General features: G+C 52.1%; 6 protein-coding genes across 6 annotated transcripts; 4 read left to right on the top strand and 2 right to left on the bottom strand.

Moving 5' to 3' along the window:
- Positions 1 to 200: 200 nt before the first annotated feature.
- Positions 201 to 2,432, bottom strand: A1O1_08422 (CMGC/CDK protein kinase; the record flags this gene model as incomplete). The annotated part of the gene is made up of 1 exon (XM_007729284.1): positions 201 to 2,432. One exon carries the CDS (start codon positions 2,430 to 2,432, stop codon positions 201 to 203), a length of 2,232 nt encoding a protein of 743 aa, XP_007727474.1.
- A 1,578-nt stretch (positions 2,433 to 4,010) lies between these two features.
- On the top strand, positions 4,011 to 5,658 carry A1O1_08421 (uncharacterized protein; the record flags this gene model as incomplete). The annotated part of the gene is made up of 4 exons (XM_007729283.1): positions 4,011 to 4,476; positions 4,725 to 4,844; positions 4,933 to 5,154; positions 5,351 to 5,658. The coding sequence occupies 4 exons, from the start codon at positions 4,011 to 4,013 to the stop codon at positions 5,656 to 5,658; spliced, it is 1,116 nt and encodes a 371-aa protein (XP_007727473.1).
- A 1,108-nt stretch (positions 5,659 to 6,766) lies between these two features.
- A1O1_08420 (uncharacterized protein) lies at positions 6,767 to 7,692 on the top strand (the record flags this gene model as incomplete). Its single annotated transcript, XM_007729282.1, has 3 exons — positions 6,767 to 7,044; positions 7,146 to 7,309; positions 7,469 to 7,692. The coding sequence occupies 3 exons, from the start codon at positions 6,767 to 6,769 to the stop codon at positions 7,690 to 7,692; spliced, it is 666 nt and encodes a 221-aa protein (XP_007727472.1).
- A 1,301-nt stretch (positions 7,693 to 8,993) lies between these two features.
- On the top strand, positions 8,994 to 9,225 carry A1O1_08419 (uncharacterized protein; the record flags this gene model as incomplete). The annotated part of the gene is made up of 2 exons (XM_007729281.1): positions 8,994 to 9,101; positions 9,160 to 9,225. The coding sequence occupies 2 exons, from the start codon at positions 8,994 to 8,996 to the stop codon at positions 9,223 to 9,225; spliced, it is 174 nt and encodes a 57-aa protein (XP_007727471.1).
- A 731-nt stretch (positions 9,226 to 9,956) lies between these two features.
- A1O1_08418 (uncharacterized protein) lies at positions 9,957 to 14,243 on the bottom strand (the record flags this gene model as incomplete). The annotated part of the gene is made up of 7 exons (XM_007729280.1): positions 9,957 to 12,586; positions 12,634 to 12,765; positions 12,811 to 12,877; positions 12,926 to 13,060; positions 13,113 to 13,463; positions 13,518 to 14,060; positions 14,115 to 14,243. The coding sequence occupies 7 exons, from the start codon at positions 14,241 to 14,243 to the stop codon at positions 9,957 to 9,959; spliced, it is 3,987 nt and encodes a 1,328-aa protein (XP_007727470.1).
- Positions 14,244 to 15,232: 989 nt separating this feature from the next.
- On the top strand, positions 15,233 to 16,553 carry A1O1_08417 (nucleosome assembly protein 1-like 1; the record flags this gene model as incomplete). The annotated part of the gene is made up of 4 exons (XM_007729279.1): positions 15,233 to 15,260; positions 15,314 to 15,379; positions 15,430 to 16,143; positions 16,195 to 16,553. 4 exons carry the CDS (start codon positions 15,233 to 15,235, stop codon positions 16,551 to 16,553), a joined length of 1,167 nt encoding a protein of 388 aa, XP_007727469.1.
- Between the last annotated feature and the right edge of the window lie 900 nt (positions 16,554 to 17,453).

Genomic DNA, 17,453 nt, shown 5'->3' with positions numbered 1-17,453 from the left:
AACCTGATTCTGAACCTGATTCTGAACCTCCAAGCTGGCAAGATCTAAACGTCTTGCTAAAGTGGTAGCGCCAATATTTCTCCCGCCAGATCAACGATTCACATATCGGAAATGATGGAGCAAGTCGTCGCATGGTGACAGTCTGCTGCCCTACCCATATCGACGAGATACAGGCACACAGCTAGAATCAAGCCAGACTCTCACCGACGGTAAGGTTCTGGCATGGCATATCCCCTGTCCCTGTCCCGGTCTCTATGCGCATGACTGTGATTGTGAAGATGATCTCGATGGTCTCTCTCCCGGTCCCAATCTCTAGGCCTCTCTCGGTCACGGTGCATCACGTCTCGGTCTCGATCTCGGTCTCTATGACCGGCATAGCTATCTCTTTCCCAATCTCGGACCGGACTTCGACTTCGACTTCGAGGTCGTCTGTCTCGATCCCTATCTCGGTCGTACGGTCCACTCTGGGAATGATGATGCGTATGCAGATGTGGGTGCAGGTGAGCGGGCGGAGGCGGAGGGAGTAGACTGTCTATCTCGCGTGACCGTCCTCGCTCGCGATCTCGATCTCGATCTCGGTCCCGGTCTGGCCCAGCCGCATCATCGTATGACAGGTGATCAGCATAATCGGAAGGCGGACCGCCGTCTCTATACATGGGACGATCGTCCCTTCTGCGATTCTTGGTGGCGGTGCTCCGCACAGTAGGATCTGCGTGTGAATATGGCGGAATATACGTGTCTCGATCATGAGGTGGTCGTCGATGGTCCACACCGGCGTGACCGGCGGGAATTCTGGTTCTCGGGTGTGGCGGAGGGGGAGGTGGAGGTGGACCGCGGCCATCGTCTCGGTAAGGAGGCGGGATCGCATCAGGGGGTCCATAGCGGTAAGGGTCGACTTCGGGGATGGGAGGGCGCGGTGGTAGCGCATGGTCTCCGGTCGGACGGGGCAATGAAGACAGTTCTCCTCCTGGAGGTCGGCGCGAGTAACTTTCGTCGTAGACTTGTGGTGGAATAGGTGCTCGGGTTTGATCGTACGGCGGACGATGATTCTGTTCGTATGGCGGCATATCTCGGTGCAGGGGTGGATGGGCTTTTGGGCCCCGGTAGTCTGCTCCGCCGCCGTAAGCGCCGTTCTGGCCATGCAATGGACGCCGGCCGTAGCTCTGGTTGTTGTTGTGTCCATTTGCATATCGCCCTCCACCAGGCAGTCTATGACCAGAACCTCCGCCAACACCGCTTCTTCCTTCGAATGGAGGAATCGGTCGACCATTGATGGCGTATTCTCCTTGAGTCGCTATGCCCACGGACCCACCGGCCGGAGCAGGCGGCGGTTTCGATTTCTGGTCTCTGAATTTCTTTCTGTCCAGTTCGTGAGAGTCCTCGAATGAAGGAAGATCTTCTGGTCGTGCGGGAAACGGTTCGCTATGGAAGTATGGGTGCTGAAGTGCATCCATGGCATTGATCCGTCTCCGCCAGTCGAGTTTGAGTAGCTCGCTCAAGAGTGAAAGCGCTTGTGGACTGAGTTCGCGGAACACGGTGGCCAGTCTCGAGGGCTTGTTACCCCAGTCTGTAACGCTGTCGCACCCTGGAAGGTCTCGCCAACCAGGCATCGTCTCGTCTGTAGGAGAGCCCACCAGGTCAAAGATGATTTGTGCTTGATTCAAGTCACTGTTTCCCGTCAGGATCGGCCTCTTCTTGAACATTTCGCCAAAGACGCATCCAACTCCCCACATGTCGATAGCAGTGGTATATTTGCGCAGTTGTAGTAACAGTTCCGGTGGCCGGTACCATCGTGTCACCACCAGAGTCGTGTATTCTCTGGTGGACTCGCCTCCTCCTTGTCCAGGTCTAGGCGGATCGTCGTCGTAGGGTCGCGCGAGACCGAAATCTGCAATCTGAAGAATGCCTCGGTTGTTAATCAACAGATTGGCGGCTTTCATGTCTCGATGTAGGATTTTGTTGGCGTGAAGGTACGCGCAGCCTTCGAGGAGTTGTTTCATGTAGCACTTGATCTGTGGCTCGGTGAAATTGACGCTGGGATTTTCCAGCAGACCCGACAAATCGTGGTCCATGTACGGCGTGACCATGAACATGCTGGGTTTCTTGCTGGCGCTCTTCGGTCGCTCGATGGCCATCTCTTCCAGTTTCAGTATGTTGACATGGTCGAGTTGTTTTAGTAGCTTGATCTCCCGAAGGGCTGTTATGGGGAATCCATCCTTTTCATTGTGCATCAAGATCTTTTTCAACGCCACGACTTGTCCTGTCTTTTTTGAGCGCGCCTTAGAGACTTCGCCGAATGTGCCTTCGCCCAGCTTTCCCAGATAGTCATATTCGGTAATTCTCGAGCAGCCTTGGAATCGAGGTCTGCCGTCCGGTAGTCGCTCGAGCGTCTTTCGAGGACGAGGCGTTGGCGTTGGCGTAGGCGTAGACATTGCGCCGCGATCGTAGAAGCCGCTGAGACTCTTATATGAATGAGGCTACCCAGGGATCCCACAGAAGTGGTGCGTTCAACCAGCCGTCACATAAGTCTCACAATGCGACCGCGACCGCGCTGCCGTGGAGCGATGGGACGCGTCAACTGAGAGTCAAGATGCGACAGTCGAGATCAGTTATGTTACCGGGAAGGCCGAGGCCAAAATGGATGGCTTCTTCTCGTCATCTAGTCCCAGAAATATTCCCGTTCTCTTGTCGAGGATGTGGCTTCAGAATGCGCAAGGCAGAGAAGGAACTCGGTGACGGGGGATTGCGCCGAGTTGATGATATTCAAGGTGTTAGCGAGTCGTTGGGAGTGTGTTGAGGCGTCCAAGAGTGTCTGTGTTTGAGGCTGCTACCAGGTGATGAATGGTCGAGGCTGTCGCTGACCTGGATGGACCGAATCGAGGGCAGATGGTATTCGTAACGTAGTGAAGTGATTGTGAAGGGGAAATGAATGGGTGAGTGAGTGAATTGCACGACGGGAGTGAATGACGATCTCCAACTCAAGAGGCCGATACCAAGACCGGATGAAATGTTTCACCGGATTCCGAAGCGCGATTTGTGATACGGCGGAGTAGACAAACACGAACGCGGTCTGGCAGCGCAGGTTTCAACTGTTCAAGTCGACAATTAACGCTGCAACATCTGCTATTATCACGTCTGCGCCTTGTTTCCATTACCGTTGTATCTTGTCTGCCCGACTCCTACGCCAGTAAGTCCTTTACGCAAGCTAACTACTCACGGAAAGGAAACAGTGAAGGATGAAAAGACGAAGTCCCTGGATGTGTCGCAGTCTGGCCGAGAGGAGAGGAAAGACCATAACCCGTGCCATGTCTGGCCCTCCAGCTCCCCGACCCTCCACTCTTCAGCTGTAGTGAAGAAGCACGCCGATAAAGCAAACAGAAGGAAATGGTATGTCAATGATTAGCCTGCTTGTACCGCCGCTGCTGCCAATCGAGGCTGGAATCTTGCTCGACGCTCGCTGGGGCCCAGATGGCAGAGTAGGTCCTCCTCGTCTCCAGTCGCAGAGATCGATATTGAAGACTACAAGTATCCGAACAACAAACAACAAACAGCAAAAAATGGACATAATGTCTGCACGATATGGACTGTCTAATGTCCATAACAGACGGGTCTGGTCCTGGTCAACTAGAGACCCTGGCCCTGGCGCCAGCGGGTCGCCTCCTAGTACTTCGTTTGAAAGTCGGCGGCATGTTCTAGCAGTCTCAACTACCGACTTGTATGTATCGACAATATCTGCCAGTTCCCCTCCATCTCGGCCCCAGGTCGATCCGCTGACAGCCATGTCTACGAATGGATTAGCCGAGTAACCCCAGATTCTGCCTACAGGGATGAAAAGCTGCTCCGCATTTGATCTGCGGTCATCCGAAGAGTCCAGACCTTGAATATGTATATAAGCCGAGGCAACACTTGGAGACTCGAACGCCATCAGCGATATCACTTTATATCTTCCTTGGTCTTTGAACCTTCCAGCATTGCCTGTGACAGCAAGGTATCTAACCTCTTGAGCTAACATGGCATCGTCAAGCCCCAAAGACCGCATCAATCGTGCTCTCATCGGGACTCTCACCTTCCCCAACTCACTGCTGCGCTACGCGGCTACTGAACCCCTCCTTACAGGATCTCTACTATTTGCTCTCACCCGAGCACCCCTTCAATACCGTTCGCGTCTAGTGAGGCTGCTGCAGGAGAAAGGGCTCTCCAACGATCGTTTTGCCGTACTCATCAAAACACTCAAAGTCTTGCTCGCCGTTGGTGTGGCCAAACGCCTCAATCAGGGACTTACGAAGCTTGCGCTGAATCATTGGCACCTCAGGAAGCCAGGCACGCCATATCAGTTCGGCGACCTTGAAAAGAGCGAGCTCGTTGTCATCACGGGCGGGTGTAGCGGCTTCGGATATGAAATGGTCAAGAGCTTCTCGAGGCACGCTCGTGTGGTCATCCTGGATATTTCCCCCATGCCGGAGGAACTGGAGAGGAGTGAGTGAAATCGACCATTCGTTGCGTCCGCTGTTGATCTGGATGTTTCTCGCACCTGATATCCAACAGCATGTCTTCGCCCATGCTGTTCGTCAGTCTCTTGTTCCTCATCTGCTTGTCTGCTTATCTCAGACCAAGGTTTCTGCCCGGTGCTGCCATATACTACGCTTACATCATTCTCTCGGAACCCTTGATTCAGCCTGTCCTCGCCAACATTGCTCAATGGTGTAATAACTGACATCTCTCAGTCCCCGGTGTGTCCTACTATCACGTCGACCTCACAGATTTCCTTGCAATCGAGACCACAGCAGAATTGATCCGCAAGGAACACGGCAACCCCAGCGTCCTAATCAACAATGCCGGAGTCGGTACGTACCACCCAATACTCTCCCAGCACCACCTCGGAATGGATGGAAAAGCAGATGCCGTTTGGACTGACACGAACGTCGTACCTAGCAAACGGCACAAGACTGATCAACAGCTCTGCCAAACTCACGGAACGCATCTTCAAAGTCAATCTGGCTTCGCACTTTGTCCTGATCAAGGAGTTCCTTCCCGGCATGCTGGACGCGCGAAAGGGTCATATCGTGACCATGGCGTCCATGGCGAGTTTCATGTCCCAGCCCGGCCTTGTTGACTATTGTTGTTCCAAAGTCGGGGCGCTGTATCTTCACGAAGGTATGTCGAACTCTTGCTTGGACAATGCCTGAATGTATACTGCCATCTTACCTATGCCTACGGGTCCAACACATCCCGGGATCCCTTTCACCGGACATTATTGACGGGGAACTTGCTCCTGAAATCGTTTCTCTTTCCTAAGGACTATGTGGTCATTCAATACTGGTACGATGCTGACGCCGTTTGTGGCGCACAGGTCTCCGTGCCGAACTCCGATCGATGTATCCCAACGGGACATGCATCCAAACGACCTGTGTCCACCCATCATGGCATTCAACCGGGATCGTCAAACCATACGAGTCCGAACTCGCCCGAGCCGGCGTCCGATTCGACCCAGCATCGAATGTCAGCGATGCCGTCGTCGAGCAGGTCCTTGCGGCGCGCAGTGGGCAGATCTTCATGCCTCGAAGCGAGGAAGGCAATACTATGTTCCGCAAGAGGCCGATTTGGGTACAAGATGCTATGCTGTATCTGGTGAAAAAGAGGACGGGGTTGGTGTTTTGAAAGTGAAAGAGGGAAATGACCACTAAATGTCATGGGCACGGCAAGTGACTCAAAAATGGAATGGGAGCTGCGCACATTGAGAACAAAGAGGGGCAGGGAGAGAAACAGAAGAAGGGGCGAAAGAGACGGAGGAATGAGAGAGGAAGGGTCAGCTTCTTCAAGACCGTCTGGCTCGACGGCCATAACAGTCTTTTGCGACAGGGGCTTTTCGGGATGAAAAGAGAAAAGAAACGAGGTAGTATGAAGCCATCATCGCAATTGCTCTTGGACAGGCGAGACCAGATATCGGGAGTATAACGGTGATTGCATCCACAGTTCAAGTTCAGCCAACATGATAGTTCGATTTGCCTTACAGTATGATCCGGTTTCGATCCGGTCTCACAGATTTTCGATCTGGTCCTAAGCTGGTGTTATGTTACCATTATCTTCGAGGTTTACTTACCTCTGAAAAAAGCGAACGTCCTTGCACTTTACAATGCTCCAAGAGACCCATTCCTAGTGCAACGGTAAACAAGTAGAACTCTGTGGATGCCTCGTGCGTGCTCTAATAAGCAACGAAAACGACAAGGCTGGCGAGGAAAGGGGCGGCGGCTGAGCTCAACGGCCACGCCATTGCCAGGCAATACACACCGAGACAGACCACACATAATGGTCGATGGACATCAGAACTATACTTATAGCTATAGGCAACTCGAGTATCTACTTAGGTAGTATATACCATTACTTGACAATGTGCCTGCTGTTTACCCCTGGCTCGCGAATACGGGGTTTGGTTAGGACCTTGATGTCGAAATGGCATGTATCCACTTCTAATAAGGAGGCTTCCAAACTGTCACTGCTCGTGAGTCATCAACACATTGACAAACACTACATATACACAGTACCTATTGTATGTACTGACATGCCGTGTATGCTCTACTTTCGATAGACCAGGCGATTTTACTAAGTAAAGTACGTATCTACCATTCTGCGAAGGGACAACAAGCCTTCAACCAATACATCGAGTATTGTCAAGCAGGGTATGATCCCCTTGACGAAGATATATAAAGCCGGTTACCCTCGTTACTTGACTTTAAGGACCTACATTAAACAGGTACTGATACACGACATGTCGACCGACCACCACCACCACCACCATCACTCCGACGCCGTACCCGTCAAAATCGAAGAAGGCGAGATCATCAAGTTCACCAGCGTGATCGCCGCAGCGTTCGCGGACGACGCTCTGAATCGGTATATCTTTCTCGGCCGCGAGTCGAGGCCAGGCCATCCCAAGTTGAGCCAGCCCGAGCTTCGGCTGCAATACTGGCTACCGCACATCCGGAGCCGGTTGGAGGGCGGAGGGATCTTGCTTCAGACGCATGACTGGGCCGCGGTTGCTCTGTGGTAAGTGCAGAAACCACGCAAAGCATGGCTGAGAGGCTTGAAACAATAGTCAAGGAGGTAGACTTACTTACTTGTCTTTTATCATTGTGTCTGGCACGCAGGCTTCCTCCTGGAGTACAAAAGCCACAGCCGAGCGATACCCCCATTCCCGAGGGTGCCGTCGAGTACAGAGAGAAATTCGGCCAGATCAAGAAGAAATACCTGGGGGATCGACTCTATTGGTATCTGAATCTCATCGGTCGAGCACCGGGCCGGACAGAGAAAGGTAAGAAAAAGACTTGTCTCTCCTAGGTTCTGAGGGGGTAGTTACCGCAAGCCTCATGCCCCATGTTGGATACAAATGTCTGGCCCCAAGCAAGCGTGTGGTTGTGGTTGAGGTTGCAATTGTGCTAACAATACTTACGGGGGTTTCCCGCTTTGCTAGGCGCCATCCGTAACCTCGTCGAGCCGTTCCTCAGGAAAGCAAAGGACCAGAACCTCCCTGTCTGGCTCGAGGCAACGAATGAGCATGCCAGAGATGTGTATATCCATCTGGGGTTCAGGGTCGTGGAGGAAGTCCGGATTGGAGTAGGAGTAGTCAATGCTGAAGGATGGGCAGAGCCGGGTGGAGAGGGCGTGCTGAATTGGGGCATGGTCGCTGGCCTGTAGTAGCTGATGTTCCTAAGCCAGACTTCTGCACAGAGAGGCAGCCTGGATGGCATCGCAGAAGGACGATCGGGAAAGGTGGAGGGTTGCATAGCGAGCAGGAGATACAAAATAGGGTCTTGGTACCCTGTAAGACATAACATGACAGGCGTTCTGTGTCCTGCCTGGAATGATGCTAGCACTTCAGCTTTGAACCGTTGAAGGCTTGAAGGACCTGACCCGATCGTGCGTAACCCGGCACGCGACAGGACCATTTCTTCGTTGAAGAGACTGACCACGTAAAGGGTACTCGGGGTCCCGTAATTTATTTCCGAATTGATGTGCTTCAGCTTCCAACCACTAATGGATATCGCGCGGCGCAATGGCGCAAATATGACGACGGATCCGGGGCGACTGACCCTTCTGCTCATGCCGTTGTTCTGGTAGTTAGACCAGGTGCAAACATACCCAGGCAGGTAGCCATGGAAAGACACTTCACAATCTGGTCGTGTGCGCTTGGAAGCTTCATGTCGAAAATGATCTCAGCGTAACGGTCAATTTCTGCACCGCGGCGTTGAACAGCGGTACTTTCACGCTTCCTCAACGTGAGTTCAGGTTGCCTTCTCAGGAACCGACGTGTCCACTCGTTAGATACGTTGGATACGTGCGGAGCAGGATCCAGGGGGTTTCGATGGCCATTGCAGTGATCATCTGAGGACTCAATGACACTCCAGACTCGTTATTTCGCGTGATAAGATTGCAGAGAGCCATCTCCTGCTCCTCTGTAAGCCTCATATTGAGTCCTCCCTTGCTGCACTCCCCTGGCTGGCCTCGACGCCTTCCTCGCAACCGTTAGACAGGAGCGCCGTACGCATCGGCCGCAGCCACAACGCTGCGAAAGTCGCCTTTGGCAAACGCGTTGCAAGCCTTGAGGACTTCGTATCGATCAATTGGGCCCTGTTCGGCATGACTAGTTGAACCAACATACGTTGAACGAGGTTCTTGTGGAATTAGGAGTCGCCAGCTGATCAAACTGGCAGTTGTTGTGTTGTGTTTGCGCTGTGCTGATAGATCTATCTACTGCTTAGTCATCGTATCGATCCATACCGTGCTAGTCCAGATCTATACTAGACTTATCCATCATGTGACCGACCACCTCGCTCGGCTCGTCAATTGAATGCGACTTCAATCAGTTCGTGCTCAAGTTGACCAGCTTCACATCCCCAGTACATTGACAGCTCACCACAAATAAGAGTACGCTCCGGCCCCCGACTGCCCGCACTCTTTAGACACTTTCTAACTAACATCATCCAGCTCCGTTCGACATGGCGAAACCCGTGTGGAAAGGGAACCACCCCGTCCAGCAAATCAACCAGCCCCGACCGCTCTACCGATTCGCCGCAACCGGCCTGGGCGCAGCCATGTGGTTCTTCGTAAGCTCTTGCGGACCGTCATCTTCAAGTTGGGATTGTGACTTACAGGGCAAAACAGTTGATGTACAGAGCGAAGAAAGACGGCCCGGCACTGATCGGCTTGAAGCATCCTTGGGACCATTGAACACGACCGTTCACTGCATCCTACATCCTCACCCCACGAGACGCATGACCTCTTCATCCGACCCTTCACCCGAGCATTACCGAAAGGCGTTTATCGCATTGGGAAACGTGAGTCCGCCGCCTGAACCGGGCTGAGCCGAAAGAACCGAGGAGCAAGAAAGATATCATCCGGCTGGTTCTTGTGGGCGCATCTCACCTGTGGTGGATTGGGCGGAACACCAGAACACCCAAACTAGACAGAGTATGTATTTTAAAATCTCTTGCCAGAATGTCTCGGTTGTTTCGATTGTTTTTAAAGCTACCGTGCTCTCGCCGTTCCCGCCCATTCTGTGAAATATACGGCCAGTCCCTTCCGCGGATAGACTGCGAGAACAGCCTGCGGCTGCAGTCCATGGTTGGTAGCAGTCTATCTCTTTTTTTGCGTCTCACTGCTCGCGAAACTCGATCGACATGACCCAGTGACATCTGTTTCGGATAGACTAGTCGGCCACAATATCTTTATGTTCGCTTTATCTTGTGCCGCTCAGACATGTCCATCAATCTTAAAACAATGCAAAATCGATAGGCAAGAAGATCATGTTCAAGGATTTCCCAAGACAACGCCTTCTTTCGACTCAAACAGCGAAGGGTTTTCTCTGTACAATGCCTTCGCTTCCAGCTACAAGTCTAGGATGGAGCAATCTCCAATCTATAAGAGTTATAGCTTGGCCCGACAGATCTATTGTGCAGCGTCTATTTGCTCTTCAAGATGTCCTCGGCGATAAGCTTGTACCTCTTCCTCTTCTTCGGATGTGACGGCCGCATCCTCAACTTGAGCCGGCCAATGTATTTCGCCAGAAGCGGAAAGAAATGACGCTCGGCCAGATGAGAGACGGCGAAAGCGGCTGCTGCTAATGCTAGCAGGAACAGCTCGTAGCCCAGGGACATCTCCGTCAGATCCATGAAATCGGCCAACCATTGCGCCGGGTCGAGGAGCATGTACAAAGACATAAGGAGGGCCACCACAATCGTGACACAAAACGGAACGTTAGTTGTCATGGATTGTCGGAAAGGCGGCCCAATGCTCAACACTACCCCCGAGAGTGTATATTGGTAGCAAGAGACCAAGAACAGGGCCGTGTTCTGGGAATTGTCCACATTGGACTTGTCCGGGTTCAGCTGCGGTGGCTGATACCAAGGTTGCTGTTGGACGGTTTCAAAGGCGATCAACTGGACAAGCACAGCCAACGCGATCTGGCCCAGAAGAGGCGTCAACACCTTTCTGGAGACAAGATTGGCAGTCGGGCGCTTCTTGCTCAAGACCGGGTATGCACCTGTCCAGCCCATGAATATGGCAATTGGCAGGATCAGGGCCAGATCAATAAACAAAAATTGAAAGTCGCCCAGATTCGATCCGGATGCATAGAGGAAGCTGACGGACGTGAACTGGATGGCCGAGTACAAGCTCATGTACTTGAAGCAGCAGAAGCTCGTCACTAGTGCAGCTCGTCCTTCCTTGATAAGGGCGGGGACACATGAGATGTCGAAGATGTGACTCGTGAAAGGTGCCGCGACAGACGCCTCGGCTTCTGAGAGCGAGACACCCACGTCAGCGGCTTTCAAGGCGCCGCAGTCATTCGCACCGTCGCCGCAAAATCCGCAGCAATAGTCGATGCTCTGCAATCGTTCGACCAGTTCATGCTTCTCGTCGGGAGACATACGCGCAAATACAGCTCCTTTGACAAGCATTCTCTCGACGACTTCAGTGGGGGCGAAATCGATGACCCAGCGGAATGCATCGCCAGTCACAGCCAGTGTATACTCGCCAATGGCCATCGCATCATATGGTGAAGAGATGTCGTCCTCGGCCGACAATGGCAACGGTAACAATGTATTCTCGTCGAGTTGATAGATAGCATTGTCGACACTTTCCCATGTCAGTTGTGCCTTTGGATCCAGCTTATCCCCTGCCACAAAATGCGGCACAAAACAATGGGCATTGCGATCGATCAGCTCGCACTCCCTCGCCACACTAATGGCGGTTAGGATATTGTCGCCTGTACACATGACGTTTCGGATTCGAGCTTCGTTCAGTTCTTCGATAATCTCAGTAGTGATCTCTTTCAATTTGTTCTCGAAGACGATGAAGCCAAGGAGCTGTAGTCTTGACTCGGCCTCTGAGCGATCCATAGCCTGGACATCATCCCAATTTAGTCGGGATACATATTTTGAGGCACAGGCAATAACACGGAATCCTTTGTGTGTGTAGTAGCTGAGCAGATCCTCAAAATCGTCGGGGATGCTGGAGGGAGTACATATGTCCTTCATGACCTCGGGAGCGCCTTTCACAAAGATACTTGCACCAGGGTCGCCATGTTGACGAACAATAACACTGGCACGCCTTAAATGTGAAACGAACTCGAAAGACCGGAGAACGCCGAGCTCAACACGCACTGGATTGGCATTGTCTTGTGAATCATCCACATCGTACTCCAAGCCTGGAGGAGGGCGGGCCACACTGGGCGCCGTTTGGTGGGATCCAGGTTCGATGAAGTGGTGGGTGCTGCGTGACCCTTCTTCAAAAGACCAACCGGTGAACTGAAACATCTTCAGATCAAGAGGGTCACCTATGAGCTCGTCGTCCACCAACCGAAGAGAATGGCAAGTCGCCATTGCGTACAGCATATTTTTGTTGACACGGTAGTCGACGGTTGGATCGCGATCGTATGGAGCTGGAGGCAGGACTTCATGAGCCTCTTCTAGGATATCTCCGAACCGAATCTCCGGATGCTGGACCAACCTGACACCAAGTACGTCCAGTCCGTCTTCAGTCAGAGTCCCGGTCTTGTCGAAGCAGACAACATCAAGCTTGCCGGCGACATTGACCCTTTGAGGGCTGATACAGAAGATCTGCTGTTTTCTCAACCGGGAAAGGGCGAAATTTGTTCCAATCGTAAGAGTGGCTGGAAGCGCCGGAGGGACGACGATAGTGATCAGATCCAAGGCTCGCACTATGATGAGATGCCATGCCAGGCCGAGTTTGACAAAATTGATGAACGAGGCAATGAATCCCACTGCAGCAATGCATCCCATGACGGAAATATATCGGAAAGAATCCTGATAGAACTTGAATCCCGATGGCTTCGGAAAGAGCATCGACCGTACAAGGGCACCTTTGGTGGTGTTAAATCCAGTGCGCACCACCATTGCAAGAGCAACAGCTTCATCGTCGTCTGTATCTTGCGGCCGTCTAGCTCGGATGATCTTGGTCCCACAGAAAAGGAAATACCGAGCCACACTGGGGTGTATTGATGTAGCCCCAAGATTGATGTAAGGCAATGCTTCGTCCACGATTGGAATCTTGGAAACCGGAATGGATTCGCCTTCGATTGTTAGCCGTGCATCGAACCAGTCTCAGATGTAATCATACCTGTGAGCATGCTTTCATTGATGATACAGTCTCCAGAAAGCAGGAGACTATCGCAAGGTATCTGAGATAGCGACGGATCCGAAACTTCGTAAACGTCCCCAGGAACAAGATCACTGGACACGGCAGATCGCCCTTTACATCGTCAGTCAAGTCCATTTCCATCAATTCAACACTTACAAAATCCGTTGCGAAGGACGCGGACATCACATTCGAAGCGTGAGATCTCTCTCAAACGCTGCATCGTCTGGTTCAATGTTAGAGGCTTGTCAGAAATATAGTGATAGTTGCTTACTGATCGAGTCTCAACGACAGTGGTTGTGATTGAGAAGACAGATATTAGGAAAATAGCGCAAGCATAGTAGTAATACTCGTCCAAAGACCAGAGTATAAGACTGGCAACCTGGAAGACATAGAAAGGATGGAAAGCCTTCGAGGTATTAGCTTTGCTAGGGACCAAGAAGTGTTAGGGAAGTGCCAACCTCGTCCAGGAGCAACTCGGGTATGGTCTTCTGCTGGATCTCAATCACGTTCTTGCCGAATACCTGGTCCCGGGGATCCCTCTCTTCCGAATCGAGGCCCTCTCGGAGAGCTTTGACGGATGTCCATTGGGGATCCCACCAATCGTTGTTGAGGACGAACTTGTCCTCGAGTGGATGATAGAGGAGCCTCATGTACCGATAGTCGAGAAACCGCAGGAAGGGCAACTCGACATCTCCATCATATCGGTATCCATTGAGCTTTCCTCGTCCGGAAAGCGTGAAGACTGTGGACATCGGGTGGCCATATTCCTCAACAGCAACATAATGAACGGTGAATTCGCCCCATTGATTCTGAAACTTCTTAGCTTTTTTCTTGGGACGCTTTCGTTCGGGCCCATGGCTCACCTCTACGACCACCCAAGAACAATTTTTAAGGGGAGCAGGCAAGCCAACAAGTGAAATGCGCCACCGCGGCACCCAGCGAAAAACAAGATAGCCAATACCACCAGTCAAAATGCATATCGCGAGATACGCCAGGTACCCAAGAGAACTGGTTATGAAACCCGCTATGACCATGGTAAGGTCTTCGGTTTCGATGTATAGTTTTTGGCTGAAGTTGCCTCCTTGTTCAAGCTCTTGGGTATCACTGCGAGCAGACTCCCGTCTCCCAAGAAGTGGCTGGTCCGAAGAAGATCTGAAACGACCAGAGTGCTTGTGTCGAAGAGGTTCGGTATGTCCAGCCTCGAGATCGCCACCATCTCCTTGTAGATGCCCATCTTCGTCATCACTAACATCCAGGATGGCTTCTTCGTCGGAGTAGTCAGGCGATTCCTCTTCGTCCTGGAAATAAGTGAAGCTCGATATGGAACCCTTTCGACGCCTCGGGCGCTGGTATGCGAAGCCAGTTACGCTCGAAGGAACGCTCTCAGATATTGGTCCCGAGAACGGCTGACAATGGTGTTAGAAGGAATCATTGAGAATCACACTGTGGCACAGTCATACCTCGTCCGTAGCCATTTCAACCTCAGACACAATGCTCGCATTGCTTATGTTCGAATCTCTTCGATGCATCCGTCGTGCTGAGCTAGACCGCCGCGGCAGTCCAGCACGAGGTCTTTCAGGGACATCCATTGGCGGCAAAGGTGCCTCAGAGGCACTACTGATGGGTATTTAATACATCGTGTATGATCAGGTAGATTGAAGTGACAAAAGGCAAGTTACGGAGGGCCTTCATGCTAATAATGTTATCAAAACTGCGCAATAGTACTCCAGAGCACCCGCACCTCATCCACCATACTTTTAGTACAACTTGTAACCGCTAGAAGCGCTAGTACCACTAGAAACACTACGTCAACTGAGCCGCAGAAGCAGCGTGCAGTTCCCTGGGCTGCGAGTGGACAGCAAGAGGAACGCCAAGACGTCTGTGTCAGATACAAAGGTTACGCCGCTTTTAGACTGCTGGAGAATCATCTTATCTACTTACTGGGGACATGATCATCACGAGGGAGAAAAGATGGCTTGATCAAAGTACATTTTATGGTGAAGAGGAAGACAGGTAAGCACAATAACGCAATTGACGATGAAGGGGAGCAAGTGGGCTGGGTGAGGGGCCGATACAAGGCTGGCTCGGAAAAGTTACCCCTTGAAGGTCTTTACCACAATAGTACTACTACGTACTACCTTAGTACAGCACTGCAAATCTGCAAAGCGGCGAAACAAAGCCACGTGATCACCGGCTGGACGGGCCTCTTATCGAGATGGAGACTTTTTCTCGACGTCGCAACGGTCAACAATTCTGAATCACAGTCCAACCTCTCACCAAATCTTCACTCTCTTCGCCTCTCACTGAGCGTTTGTTCTTCCATCACCTGGCACTGCTCTGAAGTGTCACACTAGAGCATCCTGCTGTGGTGTCTGCAAGGCCATTCCTTTCTCAGACACTAGAGGTCCAACAGATCTTGCACAACCAACCACTACCCCCCGTCATTGTCCAACTCCTCCCAACAAACAACCATGGCCTCCGAAATCCCAAGAGGCAGGTCAAATATTACTGCTCCGTACGTTCAACTGCTCATTCTCTCTGAGAGCCATCTCGCTCTTCAAGAAACGCCGTCGCTAACATGAGAGAATCTAGGACCCCGCAGAACAGTCAGTCTTCCCAGTTTAGGGTCAACCATGTATCAATGCTCACATTTCTCTAGCACCTGCTTCAAATGCACCAATCTCTTCCCATGCGCAAGCTCCCACCATCAGTGATATTCAAGAAGGTGAGCCGGCTCCAGTCTAGCGCCCGTGACGGCATACTGACTTTCGACAGAGGACCTTGACCGTGCTGCAGCGGCCTCGATATTCGCCAAAAATCCTGCTCTTGTCTCTATGATGCAGGAGAAGCTCGGCTCCCTTGTTGGCCGATCATCTGGATACGTCGAGTCCTTACCCACCCCTGTCCGCCGACGCGTCACTGGCCTGAAGGGAATCCAAAAGGATCATGCCAAATTGGAAGCCGAGTTTCAGGAAGAGGTCCTTCAACTCGAGAAGAAATACTTCGCAAAGTTCACTCCATTGTACAAAAAGCGAGCGGCCATTGTGAACGGAGAGACTGAACCCACCGAATCCGAGATCGAGGCTGGCAAGGCCGAGGAAGATGAAGAAACCGAGGAAGAGGCCGAGGCAGACAAAGAGGAAAAGACTTCTGCCGAGGACCTGAAGGGAATCCCCGAGTTCTGGCTTACGGCCATGAAGAACCAGATCTCTCTTGCGGAACTCATCACCGACCGCGACGAGGAGGCTCTCCGATCGCTGACCGACATTCGGATGGAGTACCTCGACCGACCTGGTTTCCGCCTAATCTTCGAATTTGCCCCCAATGACTTCTTCACCAACAAGACCATCACCAAGACGTATTACTACAGAGATGAGAATGGCTACGGTGGTGACTTCATCTATGATCACGCCGAGGGCGACAAGATCGAATGGAAGCCAGGAAAGGACCTGACTGTCCGCGTCGAAAGCAAAAAGCAGAGAAACAAGAGTAAGTCCTATCCGGTGAAGACGTGTTGCGCAGCCATTGACCCGAGAGCAGACACCAAGCAGACGCGAGTCATCAAGAAGACCGTCCCTACTGAGTCCTTCTTCAACTTCTTTTCCCCTCCTGTCCCGCCGACCGACGAGGATGAGGTCGCTTCCGACATCGAGGAAAGACTCGAGCTGGATTACCAGTTGGGTGAAGACATCAAGGAGAAGCTCATCCCACGAGCCATCGACTGGTTCACCGGCGAAGCTTTGGCGTTCGAGGAGTTCGACGATGCCGACGATGCCGAGTTTGAAGATGAGGACGATGAAGATGACGAGGATGAAGAAGAGGCCGAGTCCGAAGAGGACGATGAGGAAGAAGGTGGCAAACCTCGATCCCAGCAGGCCTCGGAGTGCAAGAACCAGTAGACGGAGCTTGTCAGGGCTCACTTGCAGGAGTGTCGACGAAGGAATTGGACAGTAACACAGAAGCACGCGGTTGTCTCATTTGTCTATGTGAGGGGCAGCGGATTGCCATGGCATGGTCGGTCTAGAGACTCCAGAGTAGGGACCTGCAAGGTGCTGCCCAGCTTCTATCCTTCAAGCATAACTGGTGGGCGTTTGACATGAGGGGCATTGATCGGTGCATCCATGCACAGCAGGGTATGGGATCTTCAAGCCCGGAGGGTAGGGTCCTCTGCGCTCGGGCAGAACCATCTCAGCCGCAGGACTTTTGCCAGTGTGAGATTCTCAATTCAGCAATGCAGTATGTAGTGATTAGTTCTTTAGGGAAGGGATCGATAATGACGGGCAAAAGCGATTTCCTCTCTGTTTCTGTTTCTGCTTCTGCTTCTGCTTCTGCTTCTGTTTACACAGTAGTATGTCAAGTGCCCATCAGAGATAGTTGACGCCATTCGAGCCAATCTAGGAAGAGCTCTGGAAGGCTGTCACAGCTCTAACGGCCAAGTCGTCACCCTTGAAGGTGCATAAATTTCAGATTCATAGGGCGAGGAGGGTTGGAGCGACAGTAAAAAAGGGGTGCTGGTGTTGCGGACAATTTCATGCAGACTGGCAGGGGGTGAACGGGGTCGCGCTTTTTGGTTGGAAGTGGAAAGGCGCGGGTGCGATGGTGAGTAGCAGAGTGCGTTAGTCTCGTCGATGAGCTGTGGCGCGTCTCCCCCAGTTGGATCCCTGAAGAAGACATTCTGACATGCAACGACCACTACTCTGTGCTAAACTAAACATTGTGCTATCCTCAAGCACAACCCATCATCCATCATCAAGAGATTCCTGACCGACCGGCTGGCCGCACCTGATGCCACGATAGTT

This window comes from Capronia coronata (genome assembly GCF_000585585.1).
Source record: "Capronia coronata CBS 617.96 chromosome Unknown acBCG-supercont1.8, whole genome shotgun sequence".
Taxonomy (NCBI): Eukaryota; Fungi; Ascomycota; class Eurotiomycetes; order Chaetothyriales; family Herpotrichiellaceae; genus Capronia; species Capronia coronata.
The sequence above is the reverse complement of the archived record's forward strand: the minus strand, read 5'-3'. Positions and strand labels throughout refer to the sequence as shown.